The sequence below is a fragment of the Lagenorhynchus albirostris genome, chromosome X (genome assembly GCF_949774975.1).
Source record: "Lagenorhynchus albirostris chromosome X, mLagAlb1.1, whole genome shotgun sequence".
Lineage (NCBI taxonomy): Eukaryota > Metazoa > Chordata > Mammalia > Artiodactyla > Delphinidae > Lagenorhynchus > Lagenorhynchus albirostris.
Genome location: NC_083116.1, coordinates 6,115,578 through 6,134,764, shown reverse-complemented (window position 1 = coordinate 6,134,764; position 19,187 = coordinate 6,115,578). Strand labels below are relative to the sequence as shown.

The following is a 19,187-nucleotide window of genomic DNA, read 5'->3' as shown; positions in this document are numbered from 1 at the left end:
GTAATGCATGCCCTTTGGAATGTTTAAAGGAGAAGATAAGGACTTTCTATGCATTTTTTTCACCTACTTTCAGTTCTACTTAGCCTGCTCTTTTTATCAGCATAGAATTATAAACATCTTCCTATGCCATTAAAAAACACTTGGAAGAGTATTTTTCTCCCAAAGACAATTAGTTTGAAGATGAAGTATAAAATACTAGTGAAATAATGCAGAATTATTTTCTCAACTATATACTACAGACAACCGAAGAGCATGACTATGTAATGTTACTGAGGTAACTTGCACACCAGTTGTGTGTATGGGAAATGTGTGATTAGCACCATCCTGGTTACCTCAGGATAAGTGGGGTTGTGAATGATATTTATTTTCCTCTTATTTGCAGTTTGTCAAGCAATTGCCTACATTTTATAGTTAGAAAAGTTATTTTAAATTTAGAAATTCTTAGAAAATATAACCATTAGACAGTTTTTTCAAAAATTACTGAATAAAAACTTATGTGTCAGATTCACAAAAGTTCATTTTGGAGATGGCTTGATGATAGGGAAAGGTCTTGGGTGTAGGCGCTGGATCCAGATTTCAGCTCTACTTCACTTTTTGGTCGCTATTTGGCCTTGGGCAACTGACTTAGCCTCCTTGGGTCTACTTTCCTCACCTCTAAAACAAATGTGATCATAGTGTCTACCGTATAGGATTGTGATAATTAAATAGGAAGATATAGATAGATAGTTATAGATAAAGATATAATTACATAAGGTCTGGATATAGTAGGGGACTCTGTAAATGTAGTTCTCTTTCCTTCCCCTATTCAAAACAATTCCAGTTCGGTAGAGCAGAATTATAGTAAGCTGTCAGTTGGGAATTGGAAATAACTATGTAACGTAGAATTGGATTATTTGCTATTAAAAGTAGATTCTACCTGTGGTCTTACCTAAACAGAAGAGGATCCCAGCAGTGACCTTTCACCGGAAAGCCTGATTTTCATTTTGTTCCTACCTAGAAAAATAAGACAGTTCTGTTTTAGAGGCTGTCTCTTCCAGCACTGGGAATGTTGGGAGTTTTCAGAAAGCGTTTTTGTATAAAATTTGGCAAGGCAGATCTATAGGGAGATGTCTAATAAGTATTGTATGAGTTTTCAAGTCCCACAATATGACTTATGATCTCTCTTATTTCCCACAAACTCTCTTTGGTACGTACACTGATTTATCTTTCTTTTCTAAAAATTTGCTTGTTTTTCACCCACTTTGACAGTGAATTGGTCTAATAAGTGTTATAGACATAAAGAAAAAAACCATGGGAAGACTCTCTCCTTCCTCCACCCCTTTTCATTTGAAGGGAAGAAGAGCTGAAATAATTGACAGAAAGACCTAAATCAGGAGTCCTGATTTAGTGGTGTCAGTTCTTTTCCCTGACCACTGACCAGTCGTGCAGGTTATGACCAGTCAGAAGGGGTTATGGGGGTGAGTGAGGCTGGCACGCAAAGCAAGAGTGCCAAGGCTATGCTGATTAGAAGAACCACAAGGTTGTGCTTTGACAGGGCTTTCCCTGCATTCTTATTTAGGATTGGCTCAGCAAATTTTCGATTCCAGCTTTTTCCCCATCCCTACCTCAGGTGAAATGGTGGGGCAAGCACATGATGGGCGTGGCCAGTGCTGGGTGCTTTAAGAACCTTGGGAGAGCCCTTGGAATCAGATGTAATTCACATGTAGATTTCTAGAATCCCTTGTTCTTAATATTTGTAATGTCTTGCTTTACACTAATGCATGATGATGGCTGTGAAAGCAGTCATTTCCCAGTTAAGTATATGATTAAATTTTATAAAATGAGAGAGAATCGAGTGCCCATTCATTACTGGTATTTGAAGTCTTTGGAGTTTTAACAGATGATACTGATAAAACTTAATCTTGAATTGGTTTTAAGCTTTTCCATTGTGGTTTTAAGTTAAAAGTGTGATTTCTTAATCTTTTACTCTGATTAATCCCTTTACCTTCTAACATACTAATATAATTTGTGAGTAATGCACAAGAGTAGTAGTCCACTAACACATTGGCCTGAAGAATGTGTACTTTTAGATGTACTTATAGCTGCTTAAGCCACTTTTAAACTTAGAGTACCTTTTATAAATATGCCATATAAAATTCTAAAAATCTTTGCCATGGGCAAAGAAGCAGATTTCAATCAGGTACAGATAGATAGAATTGAAATTGTCAAAGAACGAAGCCAATGTATTTTCTACTATCTGTCCTTTTCCTTAATTCCTTTTATAGAACTTTGCAGAAAGAATGATACACGCCACTATACCTGAACATTTAAAATATGCCCTTTTATGCCAAATAAGAGCCTATCTTTGAACTGCCTTAAAAATTCAAAATTGCCCGTATCAGTTCACAAGTATTATCAGTTCACAAGTATTAATCAACTCTAATACCTGACCAGAGGAGTTTGAACAATGATGACCTCATAAAATGGAAAGCCAGTTTGACTCTGTCTTTTTGAAAAGAGTCTCTGTTTTGGTTTTGAGATAGATAGACAGACAGATACGGAGGAAGAAAGAAAGAACTGAAATTATATGAAATTTTATACGTATATATAAAATGTGATCGTTTATGGTGGGGTGTGCTTACTGGTTTGAGGTATGTGTTTTTAAAACCAAACATGAATTATTCATTTCTTACCTTAGGCAAAGTAATAGGAAAAAATGGAAAACTGATTCAGGAGATTGTGGACAAGTCAGGAGTTGTGAGGGTGAGAATTGAAGCTGAAAATGAGAAAAATGTTCCACAAGAAGAGGTATGTTTCTAGTGCGTATGTTTCTGGTTTCTCTAATAAAAGTAAAAGTCTTTTATTGTCTTATTTGAGATAGTAACTTAGAGGCCTCCAATATGCACATAATGTGAATGTAAAACGTCTATCAGGCATTCCAGTTAATTGCAGTTGTAGATAACGGCCTCTGTTTATTCTCTAATGCTGTGATTGTGGATTAGTAATTTTAACCCCTTTAAGCCTTATTTCTTGATCTTCAACATGAGTAATCACAAATGTAAAAAAAAAGTCTGAAGCACTCTTCACATATTACTTAATGTTCCTGACAGAGACAAAATTGGGACACTAGTTAGGTCTTCTGGCTTTCATCCTTTGGCTTTTTTACTTTGTGTGTCTGCTTATTTTCTGTGCTTTACATTTTTTAAAGTATTTGGGGTGGGGGGGTAAGGGCGTGCTCTTCTGTACAATGGTACTGTTTAAAATAAAATCCTTTCAAATTGCCATAATTTTCATATATTTCATAGTCTTTTGTCAAGGTTCTTTTAGCTGAAGTTGAATCTTTGTGCGCTTTTACTGCATAATGTTTGCATTCTGTAAGTTTGTTTACCAAGACTGTTTATAATAGCTTCTGTTCTTAAAAATATGATCATTGGTACAATAATGGAGCTAAATAAAGTCTTAGAAATTGGTCCTTTTTTTTTCTCTTTTGTGTTTTGTGTTTTTCACCAAGGAAATTATGCCACCAAATTCCCTACCTTCCAGTAACTCAAGGGTTGGACCTACTCCTTCAGAAGAAAAAAAGCATATAGATGTAAAGGAAAACAGCACTCATTTTTCTCAGCCTAACAGCACAAAAGTCCAGAGGGTAAGAAATAATGGTCACTTTGAATTATACTAAAAGTCATTTCTTCAGCCCAAATGTTACAGTTGGTGTTTTGGGTATTTTCTGTGGTTAGGCTCATAAGGCTACTCATGCTATATTTGTTTCAAATCTGATTGCCAGCTTATGAGATATTACAAACCAAAGTGATAACTACTCTTCAGTTTATTCACAGTGACAAATCTTATGCTGTAAACATAAAATACAGGGTTGCATTCAGTGGTCACATTTTTCTTTTGAGGGTGGACTTTTATTTTTTCATGCTGTAGCTCTTGAAATTTTACAGGTTGTAGTAGCTCAAAATGTACCCTCTGTTAGATGCATAAGTTACTACTTAAAACCATATTTTTAAAACTGACTTTCAATATTTGAACTAACCTAATTGTTTAGAAATGGATTTAGAAGTCCTGCAGTGAAAGTCCTGCGTTCAGGCTTCTGTGTATCGTTTGTTATAGTTAATGACATCACTTGCATTCCTTATACTGCTTTAGGTGTTAGTGGTTTCATCAATTGTAGCAGGGGAATCCCAGAAACCTGAACTCAAGGCTTGGCAGGTAGGAAAACATTCCTTGAAAAATACATTTTAATTTTATATTTTAATGTTTATTCCCCTGGTTAAGAAAGACTACAAATGATCGTCAGAGTTGGGGGATGTGGAGGAGTGTCTGTGGGTTCGTGGACCCATTGCCCTGGGAAAAAGCTCATATTCCTTCCTGTTGCTTATAATAAGGGCCTTTCTTTCACAGTCCCCTGACCAATATCATCTCTTACCACTCCTCTCCCTTGTACTTGAGAGAGGCTTGAGCCATACCTGAAGTACCTAGAGTTCTTGAAACACTACTCTGCTCTCTGTTGCTTCTAGACGTATGCACATGTTTCCTCTGCCTGGCGCACTCTTTTTCCTCCAACCTGCCACCTTGCTTTGACCGTACTCCTTGTGCAGCTTTCCTTGTATACTTTGCATAGGTCCCCTCCCCCTGACGGGCTCAAGAGCCTTTCCCCCTTTCATGCTCCGATGTGTTCGCCCCTATCGTAGCGCTTACTACATAGATATTTACTAGTTATCTCGTCACATTGTTAGTTCCTTGAGGGCAGACACCCGCCCTCAACCTGGCCTGTGAGAACTGTTTATGGGGAGAATATTATGACTCACAAGAGATTAAAAGCAAAAATGCCATTTTGTAAAAAGAAATATAACCGCAAGTAGATTGGATATTCCTCTCTGCTGGGCAGGCCAGTTCTCATCCCAGAACAGGAAATCACTTTTTCCTGGTGTCTGCTCTTGCCTTTCTTTGTCGTAATTTAACCATTCTGGTCCACTAGTAATGTGCTTAAATTAGAGTGGCACTTGGGTACATCAACAGTTTGGAAATGTTGAAAGAGAATTTTTTTTCATTATTTGCTCCACAGTTGATCAACTAAATCTGTGACATAGGATTTTCAAGCTTATTTTGGTCATATGTGATCCAGGGGGAAGGGCGTAGCATTTCATCATAGGGCATTTTGGAAAATAATATGGTTAACTGCTTTGTAACAAAGCTGGGGAAAAAACTCAACCGTCAGAAATGTTCTTGAGAAAAAAAGATCTGAGTCATAGGCCTGATTGTTTCCATAGTTCATATATTATTCAATCAAAAAAAAATCCATGTGAAGCTCATGGGTTTTCAATGGCACCTGATTCATTAGGTGGTTGTTGTTACTAGGAAGCAGTGCCTTGCTTACCAGATGGATGTCAGTCTGCAAGCAGTATTTCCTAATTGTTTAGTTTTGTACCCTATCAACAGCCATGTTCATGTGGAAGGAAAAAGAAAAAACCTATTTCAACCCCACATGCATGTAAGACTCTGTGTACTGAGCGCAAGCAAACAAAAGCAGCCCAGCGGTACCCACACCTATCAAATGAATGCTCTTTTTTTTTTTTTTTTTTTTAAAATGCGGTACGCGGGCCTCTCACCGCCGCGACCTCTCCCGCTGCAGAGCACAGGCTCCGGATGCGCAGGCTCAGCGGCCATGGCTCACGGGCCCAGCCGCTCCGCGGCATGTGGGATCCTCCCGGACCGGGGCACGAACCCGCGTCCCCTGCATCGGCAGGCGGACTCTCAACCACCGGGCCACCAGGGAAGCCCTGAATGCTCTTTTTAAAAGGGTGATACTTGTAAGCTTCTTGGCTTCTCACACCTAGAAACTTCACCTAGAGAATTCTAATGTATCTACATCAAAGCTCCTGTGTGCTTTTCTTTAGTCACTTGTGAATATCAGTAACCATGTGAATTTCATCAGTAGCCGAATATTGAATTATTCTTAACTTTGAATGTCATAATTGCCAGCTATTAGTTTGCAGAACTGGCCTAGGCTTCCCTATAACTGTGACAAGAAATAGTTTTTTTCTCATTTGTACTGATGGGCTAGAAGTATACATTTTTAGTCTACTCCTTTTTTAAAATCTATCCTTATATTAAAGTAGTACCATAGAGAGATCAAACTTTCCTGATGATTCAGTCCTTTACTATGTTCAGAGCGCATTATGGAAGTATATTGAAATGCTAAATTTTATGCTCATGGATGTGCCTAGTTTTTTTTCCCCCCACAGAATAATTACTAAGTGCATTTTAATTTCTTATTCTTCTTGTTTGTGTTTTGTTTGTACTCTGTTGACTCGACTAGCGAAGTTGATTTAGTTCTACTTTTGTACCCTGGTATCTAATTTTGAATTATTTTTTAAAGAATTTGATCTAGATAAAATCTGTAGTAAATGATTTAGAGTATTTTAAAGTATTCGTTTTGTTTATGCTTCTCATGTTAAAGCTTATATAATTTTGAGTTACATAATTTATGAGTTTACCAACATTTATTAGTAGTGTTTATATCATAGTAACCTGATGGATTTAAGGGTTGCTATACTGATCTGTCCTTATACACAGTAGGTGGGTAAAATATACCAACTACTTTTGTTTTTAGGTATTGGTTTATATTTTCAACAAACTTTCATGTACTTACTGTTTGTCAGACCCTGTGCTAGGGATTTAGTCATTATTTGCATTTTTCAGATTAATTCACCATTAATTTTATAGGATTATTGTTGCCATCTCTTTTTCAGGGTATGGTACCATTTGTTTTTGTGGGAACAAAAGACAGCATCGCTAATGCCACTGTTCTTCTGGATTATCACCTGAACTATTTAAAGGTGAGGACAGGAAGAACTTTAACGTTGAAACCTTTTGCACTAAAATATAAAAACTCCATAGTAAGTCTTAAAGCAATTAAGTTTCATACTAGCCTGTACATGATAATCAAAGACCTGTAAAAGATAATAGAAAAAAATGTTCATTTCGTTTAGCTTATTATATTCCTTCTGAAAACACGTCAGTTTTCCATCATTATAAATTTAAGGACCAGTATCCCAGTTCTCAAGAAACTCCCCTATTTCCCATTATTCTTCTGTTAAACCCTTATACTCACTTTAGACAATCCTGTCAAAAATACATTTCATCCCATTGATCCTTTCTAGCCCTTGTGAGTTTTTTCCAGGACAAATTTCGTGTCTGTAACACTTGCCTTTGTTGTCCCTTTTATGTCATTTATCAAGGAAATCCCAGGGTTTCATGAAGTCCTCTGTTTAAATGTTTACCCTTCGTAATTTTCTCTATACTCTGTTATTACAAAATAGAAACAATTTGTGTTGTTTTATAAATGCACATTTTAGTTAGTATTTGTACAGTTATGCCTCCTCTAGCTTACAAACTGGAAAGCAGGAACGAGGAGGCTGCAAGGCATAGCAGAAAGAGCACTGGATTGGCAATCCAGTGATTTGCTTGGGGTCTCTCTTCTTCCATGAACTAGCTCTGTGTCTATAGCAAATCACCTCCCTAGACTAGGTGCTTTTTAAAATTTCTTTTGGCCAAATGTTCTGTAATTCGATAAAATAGAATTTCACCCATGTCACTTTTATAATTTCTTCTTTGTATCCATATGTATCAAAAATACATTGTAACTGGTACTAAATAGTATTTTTAAAGCAATCCAAGTTTCTATTTTATTTATGATGCTATCTTAATAAGAATTTTTTTGCTGATTTCTTAAAGAAATAAAATTAAATAATTTATAGTTATATGTAAACAAGGAAGGAAAATACAATAGCTAGGCACTTCTTATCATTCTTATGGTGGTCAGTTAATAATTGCAAGTGGGGAGGTTTCATCCAGCAAGGTTTGCATGGATAGGATACCCCATTGATTTGCTTATTCACTTTTGTTTTAAAGTGTGTTTTATGTGTAATCTGTTGTATGTGTTTTTCTTCATATTCTTAGCTTAAATAATTTTGAAGACCTGGAGAGTTAGGGTTGCATTGTATCAGTCCCTTGTTCTTTTGACTAATGTTCTTCCTTAGATCTTTTGATTTATTCTTCACAATTGAGTATCTTTTTTGGTTATCAGCAGCTGTCCTGTTGTTGCCATTCTTTCCATCACCAGATCTTCCCTCGAGTGGGCTTGGCATCTCTCACCAAAAGGTGACTGCTTTGCCCCAGTGGGATAACCTGGACTACCATTCTGTTTTGCAAGATACACCCATTCCATGAGCTCTAACTGTACTTTTGGAGTAAGCCACTCACTCAGCTGCAGTCTCTTCTTTGTTCAAGTCCTCTGTAAAACAAATTCTGGTTCAGAGCACAGATGAAGCTCATCTAGATTCTTACCTGCCCTTTTCCTGAGGCTGCCATAACCAAGATTTTAGGAACCTAGCTTTACAGAGGCTTCCCCAGTGACTGTTCATGTGGACGGTCCCTATGACGGCGTCTGCTTGACTGAGACACCCAGTGCTACTCTAGTTGTGGATCCAGTTCCCTATAGCTAGTAAATAGATGCTTATGGGTAGATTGGAAGAAGGGTTAGAGTTGAGACTTCATCTGGATTTGACAGAACCCAACATATTGGAAGCATTGTGTGTGAGGGTCTGTTAATGGACCCCAGGTGTATATTTTGATCAACTGACTATACTGTTCGTCATACTTGTTCTAGCAGAGTTGTAGTCTTTAAGAGGTTTTCAAGGCATGATATAAGATATCCAACTTTTTTTTGTCAACTATTAAATAGTTCCCCTATATAAGGAATATAAACATTTTCAGTTCATCGAAGATAATTGTTTCTTAATTGTATAGTCACGTCCAAAGACCTGCCATAGTATATGTTCTTTGAAAGCAGAAGATGGCCCAGACTCAATGTTTTGTTAATTAAGATATTAAGTGGCAAATCTATTTCAATTAAGATTATTTACAATGTGTGATTTTTAAGGTTAGCTGGTTAAACCTTAAATGTCATTTATCTGTATTCATACGTTTTAGAGTTGTTTTATTCAATATCCTATTATCAAGAGGTCCAAAAACTAGCATATTTGTGCCTTAGCAGATCTATCGGATAATAGTGCCAAATTAAATAACTTTAAATTCTATCAGTATAATTTTAATGCTTAGTATTTTTGTTATATCTCTAATTCTGGACATCAATAATATGTTATCTATAGTAAATTTATTTTTAAGGAGACCATTCAATTTCCTGATAATTCTGTGTAACAGTGTTTACTATAAATTTAGAACTGAAATTGAAATATTTCCAGTATACTTTTTATCTGATGAAAAGGAGAAAGGTATTTTTAAGTAAAATGTCAAACTATTTTTACTGTTATCTTGTATATTTTAAATAGGAAGTAGACCAGTTGCGTTTGGAGAGATTACAAATTGATGAGCAGTTGCGACAGATTGGAGCTAGTTCTAGACCACCACCAAATCGTACAGATAAGGAAAAAGGCTATGTGACTGATGATGGTCAAGGAATGGGTCGAGGTAGTAGACCTTACAGAAATAGGGGGCACGGCAGACGCGGTCCTGGATATACTTCAGGTACAAACTAAGCATTTTACTCAGTAACTTTATCTGTTCCTAGACTTAATAGCTGCTAATCTCTAATACTCATTAGAACCCCATTATAACAGTTTCTCACTACATGGTTTCCAATTCACAGTGCGTCAAATTGTGTTGCAAGAGACATAGAGTAAAAACCTGATAATAACACATAGAGTTCACAGGGCAGGTGTGAGTCTGTCCACATTCTGACTGGGGATAAATCTGCTTAAGCCCTTGTACGTTGATGACTTTCCTAAGGCCTTTCCTGATTTTATTACTGTATAGCCAAAACTTTTTTCATTTGTGTACTGTGGCTCATTTTTTGTCAGGCATGTGCTGGTCATACTTGCTGGATGGACTGTGTAAATCAGGGGTCTGCATCCTGTGGCTCGTCAGGTGATTTTGAGTGGCATGGCCAAAGTCAGCCCTAGGCACAGTCAAGAAGTAGGCGAAGCTTCTCTTTGCCTTCTCAGCTCTTCTTTCAGTGCTTCTTTCTTCTCTCCCAGTACCTTTCATTGAACGCTGTCCCACTGCCAGTGCCTACTGTCTTTCTTGCTCAACTGTGTATCTACTATGTAACTTGCTTATGATGGTATAAGGTATAATCCATCTCACAAATATTTGCATTTCAAAAAGGAACTCTTTAAGATGGAAAAGCCTTCAAGATCCACAGGAATGAAGCTATAATGGTGAAGCTATAATTGGTCATTAGCTCCAACAGAGGAAGAGAGAGAGGTAGTAGAGCTGATATTCTGGAGTCGGGGAGAGAGACACCTACTCCTAAGGCCAACCTTGAACCTAACCCCTAATCCCTCTCCCAGCAGTCTGTTCTTTATGCTGTTGAAGTCCCCCGTCACCGTGGAGCTCTTTTCCCCACTCCCATCCCTTATGTCATTAACCCAGACCCTCAGGCATAACAAGTTTATTACAATAAATCCTTTATAATGATCAATTATCCCAGTGGGAGTGGGAGGGAAGGTTGTGGACCAAGCATCAGGCAAGCATATCCCCATTCAGCTAGGTCCAATCCCTTATCGCACAAGAGACCCTTCCCTGAGATAGCAGCCATGGTGGCCACCTTTGCCACCCTCTCTGAGGTGACCAAAATGTATGCATTCCCCTCTGTGCCTGGGCCAAACCTTGTTAAAAGGAACCCTCTTTATAGAGGTTTTGTTGATCAAGGTATTGCATTTAACTGTTGTAGACAACTTTTCCTCCAGAGAGCACAGATGTTTAAAGGAGCACAGCTGTTTAATGATGTGGCATACTCAGGTTTGAACTTAGATGGCTAATAAAATCTTTTATTTTTTTTAATGAGAACCAAAAATGTTTAAAACAAAAATTACCTCAAATATTGTGGAGACCTTCATTTTGAATTTAAGATAATTTGTTTTACAAAATGGAAGGTGATAATACTCTTTGGTGGGCTTATAAATTGGGAAGAGTAATGGATTACCCCTGAAACGTCTCTGGAAGCTTCTGTTAACCTAACTTTTTTTTTAAGTCGGACAACGGTATATAACTTTTAACTCTCGATAGGAACTAATTCTGAAGCATCAAATGCTTCTGAAACAGAATCTGACCACAGAGATGAACTCAGTGATTGGTCATTAGCTCCAACAGAGGAAGAGAGGGAGAACTTCCTGCGCAGAGGAGACGGGCGACGGCGTGGAGGTGGAGGAAGAGGACAGGGAGGAAGAGGACGCGGAGGTGGCTTCAAAGGTACAGAGGTTTTCATTAGTCGAGAAATGAAGGTCAGTTGTAACAGCTGTCTGAAGTTCTGTGAAGAACCTTGCTAATTCAGTGATGTATTACCAAGACCCCCATTTCTCTGGTTTTGTACTGGTCACCATGGGAAAGGCTCATGCAATTGGCAATATTAGACAGCCTTCCTTTCCCTCTGGTTCACATAGAATAAATACATGAATTAACACTGATAACTAGTTTCACCTCTTCTGGTATTCTAAACATCACAGTCTGATCATTAGCTCAGGTTGACCTGTAACAGCTGATGCAGAATTGTGATGCCTTAGAAATATTTTCTGTTCCTTGGTAGCATGCTAGGTTATTAGCCAGTGTGTAACTGGAATCACTAGGTTGTTGATCCTATGTTAGATTCTGTGGTGGATCTAAATAAATTGAGGATGGGGGAACAAAGAACTTCCAATAAGCATGTCAGAATCAGTGACCATCGAACCTTTTAAAAACGTCCCTATAGGAAACGATGATCACTCCCGAACAGATAATCGTCCACGTAATCCAAGAGAGGCTAAAGGAAGAGCCGCAGATGGATCCCTCCAGGTAAACCTGTGTGCCTCTTTCCATCTCAATTGTTTGAGTTACAGTACTTTGAGATGTATGAGTTTATTTTACTTGATTTTTAAGCATGTTCAAAGGTTGTGAATTTGGTACATTGAAATATTTTCCTTTCAACACTACATTTGTGGGCAGTCTTAGTCCTTTGCGACAAGTATACAAAGAAGATTTCTCGAGAGAATATGCAGTCTCAGTATTTCTGAAGACTTTGCAGCCTCAGTGTGACTTCAATACCACATTGGTGGTCCAACCGCCCCCCCCCACCCCCCCCACCAACTGCCCAAGAAAAGAAACATCCAGGAATGAACCAAGAGAGACTTGCGTCAGCCCTGTGGGTCCCTCCTCCCCTGAGTTACATGGATAGAGTGTCCTCTTTGAGTGGAAAGTAAGGGAAAAAAGGTGTCTGGCTCAAGGGTAATAATCATGATACACAGGGCTGTTGACACTCAGCTGGTACTTGCTGAATCAGTCAGCTGCTTATATACAGCCAGCCTCTATTCTGAGAACCCCATCTCAAGTGGTAATCACCTGTGCCGAACCCATTGTTAAGTAATTTGAAAATTACCCCTGAGCGTGTCCAGACAGACACCTTTGCTGAGTGCTCTGTGTGTGTTTTATCTTACTTAATCTTTCAGCAGCCCCCTGAAGTGTAAAAAGTTTTATTATTCTGTTTTATAGGTGAGTAAACTGATGTTTAGAAAGATTGAATCACATAGATGGCATACGGTAGAGTGATATTTGAATACTGGTATCTGATTCCCAGAACCCATGTTCTCTTCTGCTGCTTCTTTAATTCTGAAGACTTAATCCAAGTAGTTAGGGTTCCTTCATGCCTATGGATTGGTTTGGGACCAATACCCAAGATTAGTGGGAGATGATTTTTAAGGGCAGAAACTCCATGATGGAGTATTTCTTAGAATTCATAGCGGTTGTAAGTAGGTGTTAACCATTGGCTGGTTCTTAAGGACCAGCATAGAAAAGACCTTAGACGTAGATAGAGATTGATGAAATAATGCACACACATGTGCCTTACAGAGATGTAAGGCATTTATGTACCAGTTTTATAATTCCGCTCTTCACAACCCAACAGTTAAAACAGTCACCCAGGACCAACACTTAAACACACTTTGAAATTACAGCAAACCATTTTGGGATTATATGTCACATTTGTACTTGAAGCAGATCAGTATTTGTAATTGTTTTAGGCCCATTTGTCAATATTATCTTCCTTTTGTACAGCATTTAGAAGTCTATTTAGCAGTGTTTAAGTGTTCAGTGTTGGCACTTAAAATATTGCATAAATCTCAGAATATTATTTTTTAAATTGTATTCATCTCTACACTCTTCCTGGGATTCCAGTTCTTCCACACATTAGTGTCTTCAAATTTCCCTGTACCATTCTTAATCTTCAGAGTTCAAGTTGTATGATCATCTGACTTGCCTTACTGAAGGCAAGTAAGTAGCCTTACTGAAGCTACTAGAAACCAACGCTCGTATTTTTTTTTATTGTAAGACAGTGAGAGCCCTCAGTGTAAGGAAACTTAATTATACTCATGATAGACAGAAAGATGTCAACTAAAGCTTAGAAGAAGACATGGCAGGATTGTGAGTTTTTATCTAACTTTGGACACAGTGAGATGACCAGTGTGTTCCAGTTAAAGAAGAGTGTTTTAAAATCAGAAACCAAATAAAGATCCTACCTGACCATAATTTCTTGCACTTTTTCTATTCTCACCCCCATATCCCCCTTTTAAGATGTGGAATTTACCCTTCGGGCTTAAATTTCTCATCAGGCCAATTACAGATTACAGTAGGATATGGTCTGTGTCTATAACAACTGTAACTTGTTTTAGATCAGAGTTGACTGCAATAATGAAAGGAGTGTCCACACTAAAACATTACAGAATACCTCCGGTGAAGGCAACCGGCTGCGTACGGGTAAAGATCGTAACCAGAAGAAGGAAAAGCCAGACAGCGCGGATGGTCAGCAACCACTTGTGAATGGAGTACCCTAAACAGCATAATTCTGGAGTTATATTCCCTATACCATTTCCGTAATTCTTATTCCATATTAGAAACTTTGTTAGGCCAAAGACAAATAGTAGGCAAGGTGGCACAGGGCATGAAATGAACACCAGTTCTGTTAAGAATTTTATTTTTTGTCATATTGGCCATAAGCAACAGTTTTCAGATTTGCACAAAGAAACAGATCTTAAAATTTTGAAACATTACTTTTTTTTTTTTTTTTTTTTTTTTTTGGCGGTACGCGGGCCTCTCACTGTTGTGGCCTCTCCGGTTGCGGAGCACAGGCTCCGGATGCGCAGGCTCAGCGGCCATGGCTCACGGGCCCAGCCACTCCCTGGCATAGTGAGATCTTCCCGGACCGGGGCACGAACCCACGTCCCCTGCATCGGCAGGCGGACTCTCAACCACTGCGCCACCAGAGAAGCCCCTGAAACATTACTTTTAAGTAATTAAGTATACTTAGCACTTCAGGACAGGATTTTCGTTTGGTTTATTTTTTAAATACCAAGCAGTGGTATTCTTTCTTAATTTGGACCGTTACCCTGCGTTGGGTGATAACTCACTGGTACATTTCAGTTTTTCTGAATAAATAGCATTTATGGTAATCATATTACACTTCTGTTTTCAGTCTCATACGGAAGGCCAATGACATTTCATGTCCTGTGTCAGTTTATGTTTTGGTCCACTTTTCCAGTATTTTAGTGGACCCTGAGATGTGTGTGATGTGACGTTTGTCATTTTCATTAGCAAAAAAAAAGTTGTATGATCTGTGCCTTTTTTATATCTTGGCAGGTAGGAATATTATATTTGGATGCAGAGTTCAGGGAAGATAAGTTGGAAACACTAAATGTTAAAAGATGTAGCAAACCCTGTCAAACATTAGTACTTTATAGAAGAATGCATGCTTTCCATATTTTTTTTTCTTACATAAACATCAGGTTAGGCAGTATAAAGAATAAGACTTGTTTTTGTTTTTGTTTTGTTGCACTGAAGTTTGACAAATAGTGTTATTGAGAGGGATGTGTAATTTTTCTATATAGACAGGAGAAGAAATAACTGTCTTTTCATTTGAGAGAGGCTAAAACATTTTCAGCTAGGAGCAAATCTTCCTGGTCAAAAGTTAGTAGGATATGCCTTCTCTTTGGCCTGATGACCAGTTTTAAATTAGAGCTGTTTTTATTTTGTCCTCCCCATGTTTTGTGAAGTTTTTCATACTTTAATTTCAAGCTTATTTGGGGGAGATAGGAAGGTCATTTCCATGTGTGCATAATAATCCTGTGAAGTACAGGTACTTTGTCTAAGAAACAATGGAAGCAGGTTAAATGTTTTGTAAACTTTGAAATATTAGGTCCAAATGTATAAGCAGAATTGGAAAGCAGACTAGGATTGGTTAACAAATGATACTTTTTTTCTTTAGTTTTTTGATGTGTTGGATTTTGGGTTTGAGTCTCTCTTTTTTTTTTTTTTTCTTATGAACAAGATTTACAGAGGAAAAATATGTGAAGGACCTTCACTCTAAGATGTTATATTTTTCTTAAAAAATAACTCCAAGTAGGGGTACCACTGAATCTGTACAGAGCCGTACAAACCGAAGTTCTGCCTCTGATGTATTTTGTGGGTTTGTTTCTTTGAATTTTCATTTTACGGTTACTTTTCCTTGCATACAAATAAGCATATAAAAATGGCAACAAACTGCACATGATTTCAAGAATATTAAAAAGTCTTTTAAAAGTATTGCCAAACATTAATGTTGATTTCTAGTTATTTATTCTGGGAATGTATAGTATTTGAAAACAGAAATTGGTACCTTGCACACATCATCTGTAAGCTGTTTGGTTTAAAATACTGTAGATAATTAACCAAGGTAGAATGACCTTGTAATGTAACTGCTCTTGGGCAATATTCTCTGTACATATTAGCAACAACAGATTGGATTTTATGTTGACATTTGTTTGGTTATAGTGCAATATATTTTGTATGCAAGCAGTTTCAATAAAGTTTGATCTTCCTCTGCTAAATTGACGTTGATGCAATCCTTACAAATGATTGCTTTTAAAATTTTAAGATAGGAAAAGAAATCTATAAAACGTTCTGTTACAAAATGTAACTGTATTACCATTGGAAATTTCACATGTCATAGGAAGTTAGCCGTTATCTACCAACTTTCAAGAACTTGATCTTGTTTAATAAGGTGAAAAAAGTCAACAAAATGGTACAAAAGCACATTGTGCCATTACAATATGCACTAAGTCTCTTTTTTACAAAGGCTGAATTCAGCAAGGCGCTAACTTGCTTAAATGTGAATTACTAACTTCTAAAACTGTAATTTGAGTCACATGTTTTCAAACGGAGTTGGAGTTTATTCATATTACAATATTTGTGTGCTAAACGTGTATGTTTTTCAGTTCAAAGTCATGTTTTTAAAATCTTATTAAAGTTTCAAAAATCTGAAGATTGTTTATCTAGATGTAAATTTTTATTAAAAAGTTGCACTTATGAAAAAGCAAAAAATTAGTCTGACAGATGTTTGCTCCTGGTCTTAAATTTCTAAATATAACAAAAATTAACGATGGGGGGAGGTATTAATCATGCAAAGCATACATTATGCCTTGCAAATAATCTTTTATGTGCCCTTAAAAAGCAGAAAAGTAGATATTTGAAACTAATTCTGCATATCCCCAGTTAGAGAATTTGAACACATTAATTACATAGGATGCTACTAAACCGTGTTAAACACATACTCTTGTCTGAGCACACATAAACTTACCTTGCCATTTGGAAAATATTAAATATGTCTATGTTGAAAAATAGCAGCCATCCTCAAGTAACTTTGTTGGGTTTTCCTGGTCTCGCATTTCAGTGCTCGCTACACGTGAACAACCTATTGGTGGCAGCAGGCTTGAGACTCAACTTGGCTCACTCGGAGGCATTTCTCCCATCTGACCATGATCTTCCCGTTCCTGGTGGTTAGGAATATAGTGCCTTTTAGAGTCAATATACCGATTTGATCACTTTTGAGCCAGTTTGGTTCATGGCCATAAATAGCATCTTTCCCTCATGACCCTCTGATGCCTCTGATAAGCAGTTATTCTGAAATAGCCATTACCAGATGCTAGTCTTGATTGCTCAGAAGGCTTAATGTGTACCAGTATTTAAATTTTGATCGTCTTTCCCTTTGTGTGTTTATCTAGGGCTGTTTAAAAATTTTATTGGGGGCTATTTAGAGATCTACTTTCCATTTCTCTCAGAACTTTCCATGAAGAAACGGGGAAATCTGTATTTTATGCTGATGAGTTCTATGTTAATGGGAGAGGCATTAAAAGTCTTTGCAAGTTGCACTTGCTAAATGATTAAAGATAGGCTTCAAAACTAAGTGCCTAAAGGTCTTCCCACCAATTTCTATATACCATACGCTTGATTACAGGTCCAAAACTGGAAGGAAGATGTAAGTGTCAACAGAAGATGGTTACATGCAATCCTGAGAACTTGGGGTATATCATCATTGTTCAGTATCATACAGAACATAGATGGTTTATGGTAAGAGGAGGAAAAAAATTCCAGTGTTATTTTTGGTAAATACTAAGGCATCTTTGTCAGATTTCCTTGGAGATCAAAACCTGTAAGGTATTACATCAAAGAACAGAGTACTAGTGCTCAAGGAATATATATCATTAAAAGTTGCAAGCTCAGCATGGATACTACGTGATAAAAAGGAACCTAAGGAATTATTCTGTGAAGAGGGAGGAATCAGGAGGTAGATCCCACACTTGACCAGGCCGTAGACTAGCTCGGTGGTTGCTAGAAGAGTCATGTCACCTCTCCAGGTTCCAGTTTCTTCATGGGCTAAGTAAGTGGTTGCTAAGGTATCCTAACTCCAAAGTCGTATATGCATTAAGAAGGTATTCATGTTTTATATGGAGAAAACTACAGAGTAATTGTTAACGAAGCACCCGCCTGATTTCATCTGGTTCTCATTAAATATTTAGTGCACATTCGCTATATAGCAAGCACTTCACAGGCTTCTTGGGAATACAGAGATAATATTTCAGGCCTTCAAGAAGCTTAGTGTCGAGTGGGAGAGCTCAGTGAGTCAGTGGGCAGTTCCAGCACATGGTACAGTAAGTACTAAGATGCACAGGGTGAGGTGGGAGCACATAGAAACAACCCAAATCAGGGTGGCGAGGAGTCAGTAAAGGGCTTCTCGGATAAAGTGAAATCTTATCTAAGACGGAGGACAGGTTGGAGAGGTTAGCCAGGATAAAAAGGGCTGGGGCCATTGATCTAAGCATGAAAAAGTCAGTTTGGGAAGCTTCCCGAAGCTTCAGTGTGGCTAGGCCACGGAATTTGAGGTAGAGAGTGAGAGAGGTGAGACGAGAGATAAGGCCAAGGAAGGCCTACGTGCCATGTTAGAGGTTTGGCTTTTGGGCGCCTTTGAAGGGTTTTAAACGAGATCAGATTTACACTTGAAGAGTGTGGAGGGACAGGCAGGATTGCCCACCACTCCAGGAGCCTCTGTCAGGTCGCCTGGAACCACCTAGCAGGAGGGACTGGGCCCACATCCAACTTCCTGGACGTTCCTCTGCCCCACAGTCCAAATCCAGCTTCCCAAAGGTCACAGGTGCTAGCAGGCTGTGTTCCCAGACAGCTCCCCTGACAGCTGGCATTTGAGCCCTGGTTTGATCCTTTGCCTGCAAGGCCACCACCATCAGCGTTGCCCTGTGGAAAGGTAGACTCCCAGGGAAGATACACCTTCCCCTGGAGCCCAGCCCCAGGGATGCAGCACGCGGGGTGGGGGTGGGGGGGGGCGGCCTTTGCATGTGTCTCTGCGGGAGAGAATGGGCGTCCACATGCCTCTCCTTCCTGACCCTTACTGGTAATTTTCCCTCATTAAAACCTTCCCCTCTTGCATGCTGGTGTGCTGTTTGCCTTCACCCACCGAGTCACACAGATCGTGACCCACGTGAGTGCCCCACATGAGGCAAACTCCACTTATTCCAGCTCTGGCCTTTGGGAAACTGCAAAAGGGATCAACTAAGCCATACGAGGGCTGCACAACACCCCTCCTAGGGCTAGCGGTGGGAGGCCTAGCTGAGCTGAAATCACTGGTGAACATGTTTCGGCCTTGGTCTAGGGCCATACCATGTGCCACAGAGGCTCTGGAAAGTCCTCCATGTGAGGCAGATAGAGACTCTTCCATCCCTTGGCCCTCCCTACAAGTTAGTCAGCCCTGTGAGCCCTAAGGGAAAAGAAGTTGACAGAAAAGAGCCCTTGGTCTCAAGTGCCACTGGAACAGTAGATGCAACCTAACC

At 38.6% G+C, this 19,187-nt stretch overlaps 1 protein-coding gene across 11 annotated transcripts in view; it reads left to right on the top strand.

Annotated features, from left to right (window-relative positions):
• FMR1 (fragile X messenger ribonucleoprotein 1) overlaps window positions 1-16,360 on the top strand; it is a 36,479-nt gene extending 20,119 nt beyond the window's left edge. For 2 of the 11 annotated variants that reach the window (XM_060137630.1, XM_060137640.1), the window contains 8 exons: window positions 2,678-2,787; window positions 3,491-3,625; window positions 4,132-4,194; window positions 6,738-6,824; window positions 9,339-9,534; window positions 11,077-11,259; window positions 11,756-11,838; window positions 13,707-14,170. In XM_060137630.1, coding sequence (XP_059993613.1) covers window positions 2,678-2,787; window positions 3,491-3,625; window positions 4,132-4,194; window positions 6,738-6,824; window positions 9,339-9,534; window positions 11,077-11,259; window positions 11,756-11,838; window positions 13,707-13,868 — 1,019 coding nt within the window. In that variant the 3' untranslated portion in view covers window positions 13,869-14,170. Of the gene's footprint in view, window positions 1-2,677; window positions 2,788-3,490; window positions 3,626-4,131; window positions 4,195-6,737; window positions 6,825-9,338; window positions 9,535-11,076; window positions 11,260-11,755; window positions 11,839-13,706; window positions 14,171-15,358 lie in introns of those variants that run through there. The other 9 variants (XM_060137631.1, XM_060137636.1, XM_060137634.1 and 6 more) reach the window with 9 other exon arrangements.
• The last annotated feature ends 2,827 nt before the right edge of the window (window positions 16,361-19,187 follow it).